The 15262-nt window shown below is 47.5% G+C and overlaps 2 protein-coding genes across 9 annotated transcripts in view; one reads left to right on the top strand and one right to left on the bottom strand.

Annotated features, from left to right (window-relative positions):
* Positions 1–415: 415 nt before the first annotated feature.
* On the bottom strand, positions 416–12092 carry ITGB1BP1 (integrin subunit beta 1 binding protein 1). Of its 8 annotated transcripts, none has more exons than XM_057309401.1 (8): positions 11951–12092; positions 8708–8814; positions 7611–7714; positions 5279–5357; positions 3777–3913; positions 1893–1985; positions 1203–1352; positions 416–653 (listed from the first exon to the last, which is right to left on the bottom strand). In XM_057309401.1, the coding sequence occupies exons 3-8, from the start codon at positions 7680–7682 to the stop codon at positions 582–584; spliced, it is 603 nt and encodes a 200-aa protein (XP_057165384.1). In that variant the 5' UTR covers positions 7683–7714; positions 8708–8814; positions 11951–12092; the 3' UTR covers positions 416–581. The 8 variants fall into 8 exon arrangements, with proteins under 8 accessions (XP_057165384.1, XP_026374398.1, XP_057165379.1 ...); XM_026518613.4 differs by lacking the exon at positions 11951–12092 and adding an exon at positions 10940–11803; XM_057309396.1 differs by having other exon boundaries at positions 416–1352.
* Positions 12093–12177: 85 nt separating this feature from the next.
* The window catches only part of CPSF3 (cleavage and polyadenylation specific factor 3), a 43104-nt gene continuing 40019 nt past the window's right edge, over positions 12178–15262 (top strand). The window contains exon 1 of the mRNA XM_026518626.4: positions 12178–12398. Coding sequence (XP_026374411.1) covers positions 12349–12398 — 50 coding nt within the window. The 5' untranslated portion in view covers positions 12178–12348. The remainder of the gene's footprint in view (positions 12399–15262) is intronic.

Here is a 15262-nt window from a genome sequence, read left to right as displayed (position 1 = left end):
TCCAGACCAGCATGACCAGAGCTCCCAGCCAGCGGGCCTACGTGCTGCGCGACAGGTGACAGGTCCTCCTCGGAAAGCCCTCTGTGCTCACCCACTCACTGCGTGCACATCTGGGACACTTAGGTGTTAAGCTCATTTGTGTTTAAAAGTGACAGAGGAGGGGCACCTGGTGGCTCAGTCGGTTAAGTGCCTGCCTTTGGCTCAGGTCATGATCCCAGAGTCCTGGGATCGAGCCCTGTGTTGGGCTCCCTGCTCAGCAGGGAGTCTACTTCTCCCTCTCCCTGTGCCCCTCCCCCCCAATCCTGTGCGTGCTCGCTCGCTCGCTCTCTCTCAAATAAATAAAATCTAAAAAAAAATAAAAGTGACAGTTGAGGTTTCTCTTTTAGTCCCAGAAAGTAGACAACCTCACTGAGAGTAAACGCACTGTAATAAGACACATTTTATTAGAAAAGCAAATGATCACTATTTTATACACTGCATTTCTTCAGAAAATCTCAAGCCGAGGATCATAGTAGTTCAACAGTGCAGGCTGAAGACCACTGCCCTTCCACATGAAGTCTGCTTGCACTTGACTGCGGAATTCAAGCTTTCTCAGATGTTAGCACAGAGTCAAAGGCGGTGGATAAAACTTTGCAGATGGCTTGTGCCTGTTCCTACGTTAGTGAAAAACATACCGTAAGAGACTTCACCAACTTCTTCCTGAATTAGTGTGGCCAGGCAAGGTATAAATGTGACCCTCTTAACACCTCCCCTTCCCCCGCACACCAACAGCTTTGGGAAGCTCGGGACACACCATGTCCCCTGGCCGCCTCCTGCGCTACCTCCAGAGGAGCTCCTGCGGGGTAACGTGTAGGCCCTGGGCCTTCGGGAAGGTGATGAGTCAGTGAGATGACAGGTACAGAACAGCAGGGGCTTCTGCTCAAGGGGGACTCGCCACGGTTGCCTCCCCGGCGTCGTGTCTGCCTTGCCCTTGATGCCCTTGAGATCCCGGCACAGGTGAGTGCTAACCTGGCCCAACCACTGAGAGCCCGAGGCAGGTCTGGGCAGCTGGCTGACCACGGGCTGACGGTCACCCCCACTCTGCCGGGCATCAGATGCCTCGTAGGTGGCACCTCTTCAGCCTCTGAGAAGACCATCCGTCTCCTCTGGTTTGACCACCCCGCCTGATGAATGAGACCAAGCAAGGCAACGTGAAACCTCACCAGGCTGCTGCACTGATAGACCCAGAGGCTGTACTCCTCGTTGCTTGCGTCGGTGGTCTTCAGGGCCAGTAAGCTTTTTCCTGCCCCCAGACCATCATCGTAACACACCATCCGGATGATTAAATACAGAGCGTGCCGATGTAAGACATCCTGCAGAAGTCAGGAAAAAGAAAGGTCGAGACTCTTTGACATACTGGCATTTTCTGTGCAGCATTTACTGAGGCTTTAAACAGAGCATATCTGTGGTTCTGGCAGAAAACAGTTGTATAGGTTTTTTTACCCCTAAAGGGACATTCCAGAATGCTCAGTTATGGGGCAGTTTGCCTTCAGGCTTATCCCTTCCTACTAAAAATTCCAGAAAGACAAGAGTAAGATCTGAGTTCACGGTCCTGTTCTTTGTGCCCAGCATCCAAGCTGACGGCTGCTATGAGCTGGCACGGGGCCCTAAGCTGAAGCCGCATTAGGGGCCAGCAGTGGGGGGTGTTGGCTGGGGCCCTACCATCCAGGAAAAGCAAAAGGAGGCCTCTCTTCATTCACCCTAAGAAATCGGTCATTTTTTAAGACCTGGTGCCAGGAATGTTTACCAACCAACAGTTCTGCAAATGAGCAGAGAGAACAAGTGGGTCCTTAGCAGCCTGACTCCCAAGTACCTGAAACCCACTTTTTCCCCTAATAAATTCTATTACTTACATACTGATCTGATGTTGATACTTTTATACCATACTTGGAAACTCCCATAATAAATTCTTCCTCCATTGGAACGAAAGGCAACTTTCCATCTTGCTTTAAAGTAAAAATAAATCACATGAGCCCGTTAAAAGTATGTTACATTCCTTAAATCTGATAAGTTTAATATCTGGCCATCACAAATCCAAACCCTTTCAAGAATGCAGGGTACACAACAGCCCAGCAAAAATTATTCCTCAAAGAGGCAGAAGAAAAACTGTCGCCATGGTTTTGTTTTGTTCTCAAGGTCCACAGACCTGAGCAAAATTCACATGCATCTGTCTGGATGTTAGCCCTAACTGCAAATGGAGATCCCTCTCAGAGATCCCAGTGAGGCTTAAATATTTACATTAGAAAAGTAAAGGTATTTAGATTTCAAAATACTCAAAGCTTATGCTGATGTCAGCACAGGAAACCATCAGGAAATAGGCTGCAGGAACCCCTCTTCAAAGCCAGTTTACTTCCTATGCGGATGGTAGGTGTCTGGTTGCCCCCAAATCCCGGGGCTGTGGGCTTGATGCGCGAGTACTTGGAAACAAAACAGCAGATGATAGCTTATGTCTTCCCTAGCAGATTATCCTGGTTTATCCCCTAAACCAGAATACTGCCTTACTTGTCTAATGCATGATAAAACAGAAAGAGTGGGCAATCAGTAGCCGTTCCATACTGTAAATACCTGTGTGGAACCATTCGCCTACATTAAAGAAATTCTGGTAAAGAAGCTGCATCTGCATGCCTTGATTCTTGGGTCCCCATGTGGCTACGGTAACCTCTTCCAGTGATTTCTCACAGTAGGGTTCAACCATTCCAAGAATCAAAAGATGGGATAAAACTAACGCTACTGTATTAATGGCATTTTGACAAGCCCGAAGTCTACAGTGATCCGAGAAACTCAGCAGTCCTGAACAGAATGAAAGTAATCGTCACGCGCTTCTGGGGGGAAACATCATTAGCAATCTTTCAATGTAATACTTAGGTGAGGTGTTGCTTGCACTCATTGGAATGACAGATGCCAAACCAAACGCTGGGACACCAAGTCCAGACTACCAAGAGGTCTCTGTGAAATGCACATTCGACTGGCTGGTTCTCCTCAGACAGAAGAGACGTCCTGTGCCTTACAAGGGCACGAAGCATCGTATTTAGTGATCCCATTCTCCACGATTCACCAGACCAAACAGACTTCAGAGTCACCAGCGCTCTAAGAACTGATAAAGGAATCTTTCTATTGTGGTAATACCCCTTGCTAACACAAAGATTCCATTTTCTGGAAACTCAGGAAGCAACCTACTTGGCTCATCCACTCCCACACTGGCAAGAGTACAGATCTTACAATATTTCATGCACTGACCTTACATCTTTGCTTTGTCTTTGATTTCATTCTTAATTTTCCTTCATGATCATTTATTTTTTTTTTTTATCTTGACTGGGATATGTTTTTGAAGCCCACCTCACCTCAATCCTTGTTGCTAACAGGGTGTGAGTGCATTCATAGGTCATCACCACTAGGGGGCAGAATACTGAAGGAGCTGCGACTAATTCAATGGAGATTCAGTAAGGTCTGCCAGTCTGTTTTAAAAGCCAGACCTATGGTGTATATAACCCGTCACCGCACTCAGCTCCTCATTTAAACGAGGAAGTCAGTTGGCCTGAAAAAAGTAAAAAGTGCTGTTTTTGAAGAAAAGAACTCTGTTCCCATGGGACTCCGTCTCTAGGCACCTTATGACACCTATGATCACAGCGTTCCGTAAATATTTTAACAGTGATAAAAGCGTGGAACACCTTTTTCCAAAGCCATGAATTTATTCTCTAGGATGTTCTAAAATTTAAAAAAAAAAGTTTTTTTTTTACCTGGGCAACGTCTATATAATTTATGAGGTCTAATGGTCCTTCGAGACTTTTTCCTTCAGAGAATTTCAGTTTCTCAATGGCACCAACATACTTTATTCGAAATTCTGCACAGGTATCTGAATTGTTGTTACTTTGTCCTAAAGGTGAAAGAAAAATTGTAACAGTAAGACTTCAAAAGAAATATCTGCATTACAGCGTGCCCTCAATCCCTTCGCAAATTTAAAACAGACTGTGTCATCAGAACTTGAACTTTAATGAAAATAAAAAAATGTTAATGCAAGATTACTTGAAGTTATAGGAAAGAACTTGGAATTTAACCTCTTCCTCAGTGACTTGCAATATACTAAATGTATAAAAATCTCAGTAAGAATAAATCAAAACAGGAGAAAAATAAAATGCCGACTACATAATGATTGGGTACCTTCATGGTACATTAAGATATTTAAGCTTTTTTTGGTTTCTTCTCCCTCTTTACCATGTTCCCTGTTAACTTGTTTTCCTGATTCAGCAAACCTGGTCTACCTCTCCCAGTCAAAAAAAAAACAATTTTTTTTTCTTCCCTGCGGATGGAATAATGCCAGACAGGAAGTCCCTTCACATTAACAGATGTTAAGTTACCTGACATGGCAACAGGCTGAAGAAGTGTGTGTGCTGTAAAATCCAGCCAGGGCCGATGTGGCCACAATGCATTACATTAGCTGCCATGTTAAGGCGATACTATGTGGTTACTTTTAGGTTATGCTTATGTAAGAAAAGATGCCCACATTTTTAATACTTTAAAGGCATCGGGAAGCAAAAATAACAGACCTTATGCTACTATGTTCTCTTGTACATGATACGGTTCCTATCTTCATCCTACCCCTCGGTCGTCCCCACTTTTCACAGATTGATTAGTCTATGATCTTGAAGGGAGAAGTGGAAAGACTGTAGACAAGAAAAATGAATATTTTTTTGTATTTCCAATTGGATGCTAACTGTTCACTGGCCTGGGTTAGAAGCCACCTTTTGATTTCTAAGGAGCTACTAATTTCAGGTGGCTGCGTACACGTTTGCGAGGGTCTGTGACAGATGCTACCCTTAATTACCGTGCGCCCGATGTTTACTAGCTGCTGGGTCTCCGGGGAAGCGGCTCCTCCACCCTTTCAATGAGCAAGAGGCTTCTCCTACGTCCCACAAACAACGTAATTCCAATATAATTCACACTCTGCCATTCCTTGTCCTAAAAAGCTCGTCTGAAACCTCTAAACTGTTACCACAAGGCTGTCCACACACTGTTGCTCTAGGAGCCGGGAAGGGCCACTTGCCCACACGCACAGCGGATCTCGCCACCATCCTCACGCCCACCCACGTCCCACTGTATCTTGGGCCATTTTGAAACTCTTGTCCGAGATGGCAGAGGAGAAAAGGAAAACCTCAAATACACAGAAGTGTATTGTGCTGCTCTGGTAAAACTCTGAACGCCAGTTAAGAGCCCTAATAAATGGTCCAAGCCCTCTCTGTACCTGAGCTTTTGGTCGAATCCGTATCGAGACTGGCCACAGTGCTGGATCGTGAAAGCCCCCCGAGGCTAGAATCTACAGACTGAGAAACGACAAACAAACAAAAAGGTAAACAGAATTAGACACACTCTCTTCTCTCAAATTCTCTACTAAACATTTAAATTGCTTATCTATTACAGCTGAATCAACACTGACAAAGCAGGTCCATTACTCAGGCGGATCGACTGTGACAGATTTTCCTAAAGACGAATTCTACAGCAAACTCCAAAAAACAGGTAGTCCCACCTGCCCTTCCCAGAACACAACATCGGATAACTGTGCTGTGGACATTCCCAGGATGAACAAAGCTACTGCCTCTGCCTCCTTGAAAGAGCTGGTATTTGGGTATTTGGGTATTTGGGTCGGTGAAAATCTACACCTTGCTTTCACGTGATTTCCACGGAACCCAAAAGAACCCCGCGCAGAAAGCAGGCCGGGAGTATGACCCTATATAATAAAATGAGCAAAGACAGCCAGCAGGGTGAAGTGAATTACCCAAGGTTACATCCAGGAAATAGCCCAGCCCTCCGATCGAGGTCTCCTCCTCCCCATCCCCGTGCCTCTGCCATTAGTCTGACCTGGCCTGCTCGGTCATGCACCGGCCAACTGGCAGACCAGAGCACAGCTATCAGTGTGGATTGCAAAGGAAAACCAGCAAAATTGTTAAGCAAAACATGAAGAATCATACAGGTTAGTGGAGTATGTTCCACAGAACTAGGCTCTGGATATGCTTTGTTTCTTTAGAAATAACATTCTGGGAAAACTTTTGATTCAAAAAATTAGTCACTTCTTTGCACCTCAAAATTAGATTTTAAAAGAGCAATATACTCCAATTTTTTCCATGTTCAAGAAGTGAATCAAGGGGAATACAAAAATGTATCAGGTCTTATAAATGTCTTTTCCCTTTTTCGGTAACTGCCCTTCTTAGAGTATAATGTAAAATGAGCAGAGAGCTGTATGCACAGAGATGTTCCCCATAATCTTACGTGTGGTGCTGAACACGAAATAACGCACATACTCAACGGGTGAGGGGAAGGGAATTGGAATTTAGATGCTGTTACAAACAGACTGACTTCTGAGATGAGCACAGTCCTGAAGTGAGTAACAGAATGAGCTTTTGTGCTCCAAACGACTCCCCCACGCTGGAAGCACCAGTGCCTAGTGAACCTCTCTCTGCACGAGGAGAGCAGAAGGGAGAAGCCGGTCTGCTTTTCCCATGTTCAGAACAGACAAGGAAAGCTTCCATCAACCTAAAATAAACCTAACAGTCACAACTTGGCTTAGAGACCACACTGCGGTCACCACCGTCTTCAGGGTAAGGCCCTCGCTCGCAGCTGGCCCCCTCTGCCCCGCCCCAGCCCCACCGGCCACATCGGAGAACCCATGGCTTGGAGCTAACATCTCAAGGCGTCAGCAAGTCCCTTCGGAATCCGAAAATCTACCCCGCCAGCAGCGAGTCATAGAGTCTCCCTCTATCCTTTGTCTGGTCTAGAAAACAAGAAGCGGGCCTGACCAGTTTCCCAGGCTGAGGTCCTCACACCAGGGCTGCAAAGCCAACAGCAGGGAGGTTGTTGACTAGCTTCAGTTCAGAAACCTTCGAGAAAACTCAGTCTTCCCACGCTAAGGCAGGATTCCTAAAACGTCCAGTTTCCACACTGTGGCTAGGAGCATCTCGGCTCAGTGAAAATCCCGAGTGGCCGTCATGTGTGTCCTCATTCACGGAGGTGTGGCCACTGTCACTCGGTGTGGTGCCCGCGGGCTCCCCCCCCACCTCACCGCATCCTGGCACTGCGCACGCTCATCTCTGAAAACTGTGAGAACCGAGGACTGGGTCCAGGGACGAGGACTCGGGCCTTTACGGTCCCTTCGCAGTCATACACCCCACTTCTCTAGAGCCCTAAACATGGCATTTGCCTCACGATCCAACTCATTTGCTATTAAGTAAACAGAATTCTAGTTATGCACGTGCACCCCGCACCCCGGAATTCAAGAGCTCCGGCCCCTGGACGGGCCTGCAATTTCGATCACGTAAAACATTTAAAAATCAGTGTTTCAGTGAGACCATTCAGACGTCCTGTGCCATCTCGGTTCATGAATTTAATCACTTCGGGAACTCTCCAGAACAAAAGAAAGTTAAATCAAGTGCAGAATGTGTCTCTAGTGCCAAAAATGAGTGTCAACATACACCTGGTCTGAGGACTATCGGCCGCTGTGCCGCGGTCAGTAGGCTTTGCGCAGAATCAGAGAAACAGAACGCTCACTGCTTTGGGACTGTGGTCCTGTTCCCAGCCCCTACCTTGCTCTTCGTACTGATCTCACTACTTTGGGAACTGCTACTACTGTGTCGCTTTTTGCCTTTCCGGAACATTTTTCACCATAGCGTGATCCAAAGGAGCTCCCCTAGGAGAACAAACGGTGGCGAGTTAGAGCAAGAAAACCACCTTGAAATCATTTACAATAGGAATAAAAACCCATCAATTCCTTCTCCGTCCGCGGTGTAGTCCTCCTACTGGAAACAGAAATCTTTTCCTTTGACCACCAAATTTGGATACTATTGCTTCATTCTTTCTTTCTTTTTAGATTTGAAAAATTTAACCCAATGCGTCAAGAGGACAGAAACCTTCCTGTTGCACCGATGGCTGTGAAAGGCACTGTTCTCAGAAGTAGCAGACACGCGTCATCTACTTCTCAAAATACTCGAGTGCCTCGCTTCTCTTTAATCAGTTCAAGACATTAGTAAAATAGGTGACATACTAGTTTACCAGCCAAGCCCCCCAGATTCAGTTGTTATCTCGGGTTGACATTCTGGAAATGGTAGGGCTTAGAACAGAAGACCTAGCTTCCTCTCAGAAATGTGCATTTTTCTCAACGTCTTGAGCTATCTTTAAGTAAAAGCTGACACAAAAACGTTCCCAGGCGCCAGCTCGCTCCTCCTCGCTCCCGTAAGGCCAGGGAAGGAGGTGACCTTAAGTTTTCCAGAGTCAGTCTTACATGTATCTTTTTTTTAAATAATAATTAATGCCTGGGAACAAAATTTATCCTTGCCCGTTTCATAGGACCACATCTATTATATTTGAAAAATTAACTAACCTGCATAACAGTTCACAGTTCAAACGCTTCCAAAGACATTGTGTCACTTTTAGCCTCACAACAATCTGGTGACACATTCAGTGCTTCAGATGTTTTTTTAAGGCTTTCCCTCGTCTGTGCTACACATTATGCTGGGGGCTCCAGGCCCCCAGCCTCAGGGGGCTTACAGAAGGTAGGTTATAATCTGCATTTTATCAGATGAGGGAACTGTGACCCATCTTTCAGGAGGCGTCATGAGTAGATAACCTAACAAATTTTTACCAAAGACTGGATCCTACAGAGGGAACAAGGGAATCGGCTTACGGTAGAAGGACTACTTTATGGTCTTCAAAGGTCCCACAGACAACAGTGTGCACAGAGAGCTTCCTCTCATCCTGACACAGTCAGTTCTTTTCAGAAAAACAAGGTACCTGATGAAGGAAAAAGAATGAGTTAATCATGGGGCGGTCACTGAATGTCCCTGCTCCCTGAGAAGTTTCTCCCACTCTATCTGGAGACCCCATTCTCAGTCCACTCACCAGGGTCTGACCTTAGGCCACTTGCCCAAGACTGACTCCCAAGCCCAAGCTTTTTCATTAGTCCCATCATACAACTTATTTCTATGTTTTTGCTTGATTTGTGGAGTAGCAAGAAAATCTGATTTGTGCACTCATTCCTGAGTACCCAGTGAGCACCTTTTAGACGCTAGGGACACATCAGTGAATGAGACAGATTAACCCCCTGACCTGACCTCAGGGAGCGCATTCTCAGAGGGACAAGACAGACCAACAAGAAAACCAAATACAAACACATTGCTAGGAACAACTGATATGAGGGAAACAAAAGCAAGTTAAGGATTTGCAACTGACGGAAGGAAGGGTGAGTGTTTTAGACAGAAAAAGTTGCTCTGAGGAAGTGAACCATAAGAAGACCTGAAGAAGGGAGGGCGGCCACGTAAGTGCGGAGGAAGAGCATTTGGGCAGAGAGTAGGGCAAGTGCAAAGGTCCTGAGGGCACGGGACTCCTGCAAGGAACAGTGAGAGGCCAATGTGGCTTTCACCGGAGCAAGAAGGAGGGAGAGGGACAGACAGAGGGATAGATGAGGAGAAAGATCCACAGGAGGTTTTGCAAACCACAACAAATGTCTGGGGTTTATTTTGAGTTTAACAGAAAGACTCCAGGGGCTGTTAAAAAGCAGTCAAGTGAAAGGATCAGACCTCTGTTTCAGAAAGATGACAGGCTGTGGGTAGAGAATTAGCTGCGTAGGATACAAGTACAAAGGGGAAGATGAATTAGCAGGCTATACGGGGGATCGCCTGCTGCCATGGATCACCCCGCATTCAAGGGATGCTCTTCAGTCAGGACGAGATGGCAAGAGAGCCTTATTCCCAGGTCTACACAAACTGGGTTAACCTAACAGCATAAAGCACCATGTTAGCGGTCTCTGATCAATCAAAATACTGATGGGTAGCATATTTAAGGACATTATATCCTAAAAAAAAAATATCTATATATACACACACACACACACACACACACACATATGTATTTCAATATATGTAACAACTTTAAATATGATTTTAAAATAAAACTTGATTCTATTGCTAGTGAAATGCTGAAGCTCCCTTCAAATCCTGGAATACTAGAATGCTTTGAAAATCACCCCACTGGTATTACCATGCCTTTGCAACTCCTTAAGACTTTCCATGGCCAGTCTAGGAGCCGAGAGAGAGGAAGACATGTTATTAAAGCCTTTGAGACCTGCTATTTTGATGCATGCTCTTAGGCAAACCATTCTTGTCTCTGGATTATCCGTGCATGAAAATGAGGCCAAAGATATGGATTGTCACTTGGATATTCCAAACTTGCAAATGCAAAAATGCCTGAAGCAAACCCTTCATCTTCCCTTTCATATCTGCTCCACCTCTCTCCTCTCTCTTTCAGTAAATTCTATTTCTGGTAGAAACCAGGAAATCATCAACTGCACGATGTCCTCTAGGCCCCACATTGACTAAAATACTAAGATCCACCGAATCTACCACCTGAACAGTTTGCTCACCCATGCGTCTAACAGGCCCATGCCATCACTAGACCATTGCTGCATACAAATACTTTTTCATCAGCTTATAAAAGCAGTGGATCGATCCTCAACCCATAACAGTGCACAGGTACACAGTCTGGCATGCCGTTTAAGGAATTCAGGTCCCAACGGGACTCCTTGCCACTTCAAATCTACCACCAAGCTCCAGCTAAAATGATTTCTTTAAAACTCAAATCTAATGCCATTAACGTGCTTAAAATCTTTCACTGGCTCACCAAAGTTAGAGACTGAAGTCAGAGCTCTCCTCCAGGACATGCAAGGTCCTGCATGGCGGGGCTCCTATTTACCTCTCCAGTCTCATCTTCCACAAACAGCTTCATAGATTATTCTCTAAGGAATGCAGAACGTCTCCAGGTTCTCAGCACGCACTCGGCTCCCTTTCCATGCTTTGCTCCTGCCATTCTGTCTGCCTGGAATGCCCTTCCACCTTTTATTCATTCGGCTAACTTTACTCACCTTTCAAGACTCTGTTCAGGCTGCTTCTTTGCTAGGAAGTTTTGGTTGGACCTCCAAGTTGGGCTAAGGGGCCAGTACCCCACAGCTTGAGCATACACCCTGATCGCAGCACGAGCCTGCTGTTGCCTACTTAAGAACTATCTCACTGTGAGCTCCTCAAAGATGGGGGCTAGGTAATTCATCTCTGTGTACCCAATGCCTGGCACAGACTGGCAGAGGACATGCTTAATGACCTGAAAAAACTTCTGGGAAGAAAACTTCCTGTCCCGAACACCTACCATGTGCCGTCCACTGCTAGGCGCTATAGATACCTGTAACCCTCGCTAAAGACCAGCAAGACTGCAGTGTCACAACCCCCGTAAGAAGTCAAACTCCAAGGGATTTGGCCAAGGTCGCCAGGCTAATCATGGGTGGGGCCAAGTTCGGAACCTAGAGAGGCCCACGCCAAAGCTCTTTCCCGACCCCACCCTACTTCCCACGCCTTCCGCACCGTTATGTTGTGCCTGCCACGTGCAGGTGCGCACGGTAACAGCAAACAAGACACTCTCCACCCGGGCCCTTCGCAGTGGGGGAAGGGGGGTGGAGCGGTGCAGAAACCAACAGGAGTCAGCACAAAACGGCAGTGCTCCTCACGCCCCACAAAGCAGAGCCTGACTCGGGAAACAGGCCCGCGGAAGCTCCCACGCCCGCCGCCGCATCCGACAGGACCGATCCACACATGACACCTGTCGTCACAGGAGCTGCAGTGCCACCCCAAACGGGAACCGGGCGCCGGGGCACTGCATCCTCCCGCAGGCCCGGCCCGCTCCTCAGCTCCCGCCCCCAGCCGCGCGCCGCCTCGGGGCCTGGGTCCCGGACCCCGGGAAGGCAGGTCCCCGGGGGGACCGCGGCCCCCCCCCCCACCACGGCCCCACCCATCCGCCCTACAGCGGGCCTCCCCGCCGGCGCCGCCTTCGGGACCCGCCTTCCCGGGCAGGCTCAGCCCTGGTTCGGCCAGGGGCCGGCTCTCACCTCGCTGCTGGCCCGCCGCCGGGGCCGCCTGTGGTTGGGGTCAGACACCCACAGCCCCGGGAACTGACGCTGGGGCAGCCACTCCAGTTCTAATTCCAGCGCCAGCTTTTCCTGCGCCCCCAGCCCCGCCCGCCAAGCCCCGCCTCCGAGACGACGCGCAGGCGCAACCTGACCCCGCCCCAGATTTCCGGACGCCGCTGGGGGTGGAACCTCGCGCCCCAGCGGCTGCGACCGGAAGTTGAGGGGAGGAGCCTAGTGTCGCGGGCGCCAGAGTGCCGGAAGCTGTGCTCTTGGTGGATGGATTTTTTTCTACCATTGGTTCCCCGTGGCTTTGCTTTTCATTTAGGAAGACTCCCGCGACCTGCTCCTCACCCCAGCTTCGCCTTCAGACTCCCGAGATGTCTGCGATTCCTGCTGAGGAAAGTGACCAGCTGCTGATCCGACCCCTGTAAGGGCCCAGCGAGAGAGGGAATGAAGCCACGGGCTGTGAGAGGCGAGGCGGGGTGGCCGGATGGTTGGCCTCCGAGGTCGCCCCCGTCTCCGGCAGGCCTCGGGAGCCGGCCCCTTGGTCCGCAGGTGCCCGCCAGGCCTCTCAGGCTGAAGGGGTTTGGAGAACCGTGGATCGGAACGGGCCTGCTAGGTTGAATGAGACTTGGCTTTTTTCTTCAATCTCGGGAGAGGATGTTGTTGGGGGCGGGAGAAAAATGTCTTTGGGCCGCTGGGCGCTTTCCTAGGCGCTAAAGAGTGGCAAGCCCTGGGGGAAACGGTGATGCTGATGGCGGCAGAATGAGAGGAGGACCCGAGTTAGGCTGTGGCGGTGTGAAGAAGAAGAAATCTGTTTATTATTTCCTCCAGGACTTGACATTTGCCAAGATGTGAAAGAGGGAATCAATTAGCTATGAGTTTTGACGTTCTGACTTCAGACCTTGTCAGAATAAGGAAGGTAGAAGGAGAGGGCAAAGAGCAGAGATGCTAAGGACAAAAACTCAGCCCTTGATTGTCCACGAGAAGGCTTGTCTTTCGGTGGAGATGGTCTTCTGCCAGAGAAACACTTTACAGATCTGGAATGCTGCTTAGTGGGGGAAACAGAATTGTGGAGAACTTTTTCCTGTCGAGGAGCAATTTGAATTCACAAACATATATTTAGATATAAGTTAGCATCTCATTCACTTGTGCATGGTGGACAGTATCTGCACATCCATTCAGTAAGGTCTAGTTGAGCACCTGCTGGGGACCTAACACAAGTTTCCCACTGCTTAGTTCACACTTGCCCTCTCTTCTGGTGTTCAGCAAACACTGAGCAAGTGTCCCGCACCACACTAGGCACTGGAGATGCAAATAAGACAGCGCCGAGTTAACTGAAATCACCCTTTCGGAAGGAATTGCAGTGCAAAGTGAAAAGTTCTGGAGAGACAGTTTGGAATAATAGGAGACACTTACTTTGGGGACAGATGTGGAAATCAGTCCCTACTCTTTCACTTGCTAGGACAGCAACTTCCCTGAACCCATTTCTTCATGTGAAAATAATATGGCCACACTTATGAGGATCATAGTAGGTGCTCAGTAAATGGTATGTTAGAAGTATGCATACAGATAGACATGCACTGAGTGCTGGCAGAGTTATGGAAAAGGGATTTCTAACAAGTTGTGAAGGCGAGTTTCTGCATCCTGGAAAACACAGTGCATGACCTGAGCCTTAAAGAATAAGTAGGAATTAAAGACAGGTCAAGTGTAGGACAAGGATGTTCCAGGCAGCAGAAGTGGCACATGGGAAAATGAGAGTGGTCACAGTTTGTGACTGGTTTCCTCGTGGCTGTGGCTGAAAGATTACTAGATGAAGTGGGAGAGGCTGTCAGGGACCAGCTTGTATACATACTAAGGAGTTTAGGCATTTATCATGTCAGTTCTAGGGAGCCAATGAAGGTTTTAAGCATCGATGGGATATGGTGGGAACTGTTTAGGAAGAGCACTCCTATCAGCAGTGTAGCAGATGAGTAAGAGTGCGTTCGGTGGTGGGAATCCAGGAGGATATAATTGAAAAAATTGCGGCATAAAATAGAGCTCGGAAGGAATGAAATGAACATCAGTGAGTTGGAAAGAAGTAGGTTTCAGAGAGTAAGGAAGTGAAGTCTTTACAGTTTTGTGGCTCATCAGATGTATTGGAAGGAGCAGTTGTGGAGAGGAATGTTAGGATGTCCTGGAGTCGTAGGTGGAGCAACTGGTAAATGGTCATGTTATTCACTCGAGCAGTACAGGAGCTGGGGCAGGTCTGGGATAAATTTGGGAGTTCTATTGTTTTATAACAGCTGTATTGAAATATAATTTACATACCATACAACTCATTAAAAGTGTACAATTCAGTGATTTCTAGTATATTCACTGACTTCTGCAACCATCACCACTATCTAATCCCAGAACATTTTCGTCGTTCCAGAAAAAAAGCCTGTACCCATCAGCAGTCACTCCCATTTCCCCCCCCCCAACTTCCCCAGCCTCTGGGGAAGCACCCCAGTACCACTAATCTTCTTTCGTTCTCTACAGATTTGCCTATTCTGGACGTTTCCCTTAAACGAGATCATATAATATGTAACCTTTTGTGACCTGGCTTCAGCTTCTTTCACTTAGCATAATGTTTCCAAGGTCTGTAGTTTGGGAGTTTTTAGTCATTTAGTAAGTATTTCTTGAGATTTCTTGCATATCAGGTGCTGCAGCTATTAGCGAACAAAATGGACAATGGCTCTGCTCGTACGGCGCCTTCGTAGTGAGGAACAAACCACAGATAGGTGGAGTATCGTCATGTAGTTATGATAGAGTTGTGTGAAGGGCAAACGAGAAAAGGTAGTCAAGAGGAGGCCTCAAAGGAGACGTTTGGACTGAGAGCCAGATGATACAAAGGAGCCAACATGTCACCATCTGAGGGATATTCCAGGAGAAGGGCAAGTGTAAGGGACTTGTGGTGAAACCTAGTTTGGCATATTTGAATATAAGGTGCCTGTGTGATAGCCCAGAAGAAATACCTAAATGCCAAGTGTATTTTAGAATTCTGGAATTCGGAAGAACTATCTGGGACAGATACAAACTTGGAAAGTCATCAGCATGTCAAAAATGTGAGACTGAAGGTCACAAAGCCTGAGAAGTGGGCCAAGGAGAGCCCCTTGCCATACCAGCATTTGAAGTGTGGGCAGAGGCGTCTGAGTGCGAAGGAAACTCCAGGGGAAACCAGGGAGACAGATGAGAGCGTGACTCAGAAATGTCAAGGGAGAAGCACTCAAAGAGGGCTTGAGTGGTGAGGGGTGACGGGCTGCTGAGAGA

Source organism: Ursus arctos, unplaced genomic scaffold (assembly GCF_023065955.2).
Source record: "Ursus arctos isolate Adak ecotype North America unplaced genomic scaffold, UrsArc2.0 scaffold_8, whole genome shotgun sequence".
In the NCBI taxonomy this organism is placed as follows: domain Eukaryota; kingdom Metazoa; phylum Chordata; class Mammalia; order Carnivora; family Ursidae; genus Ursus; species Ursus arctos.
This window is presented reverse-complemented; position numbering and strand designations above follow the sequence as displayed.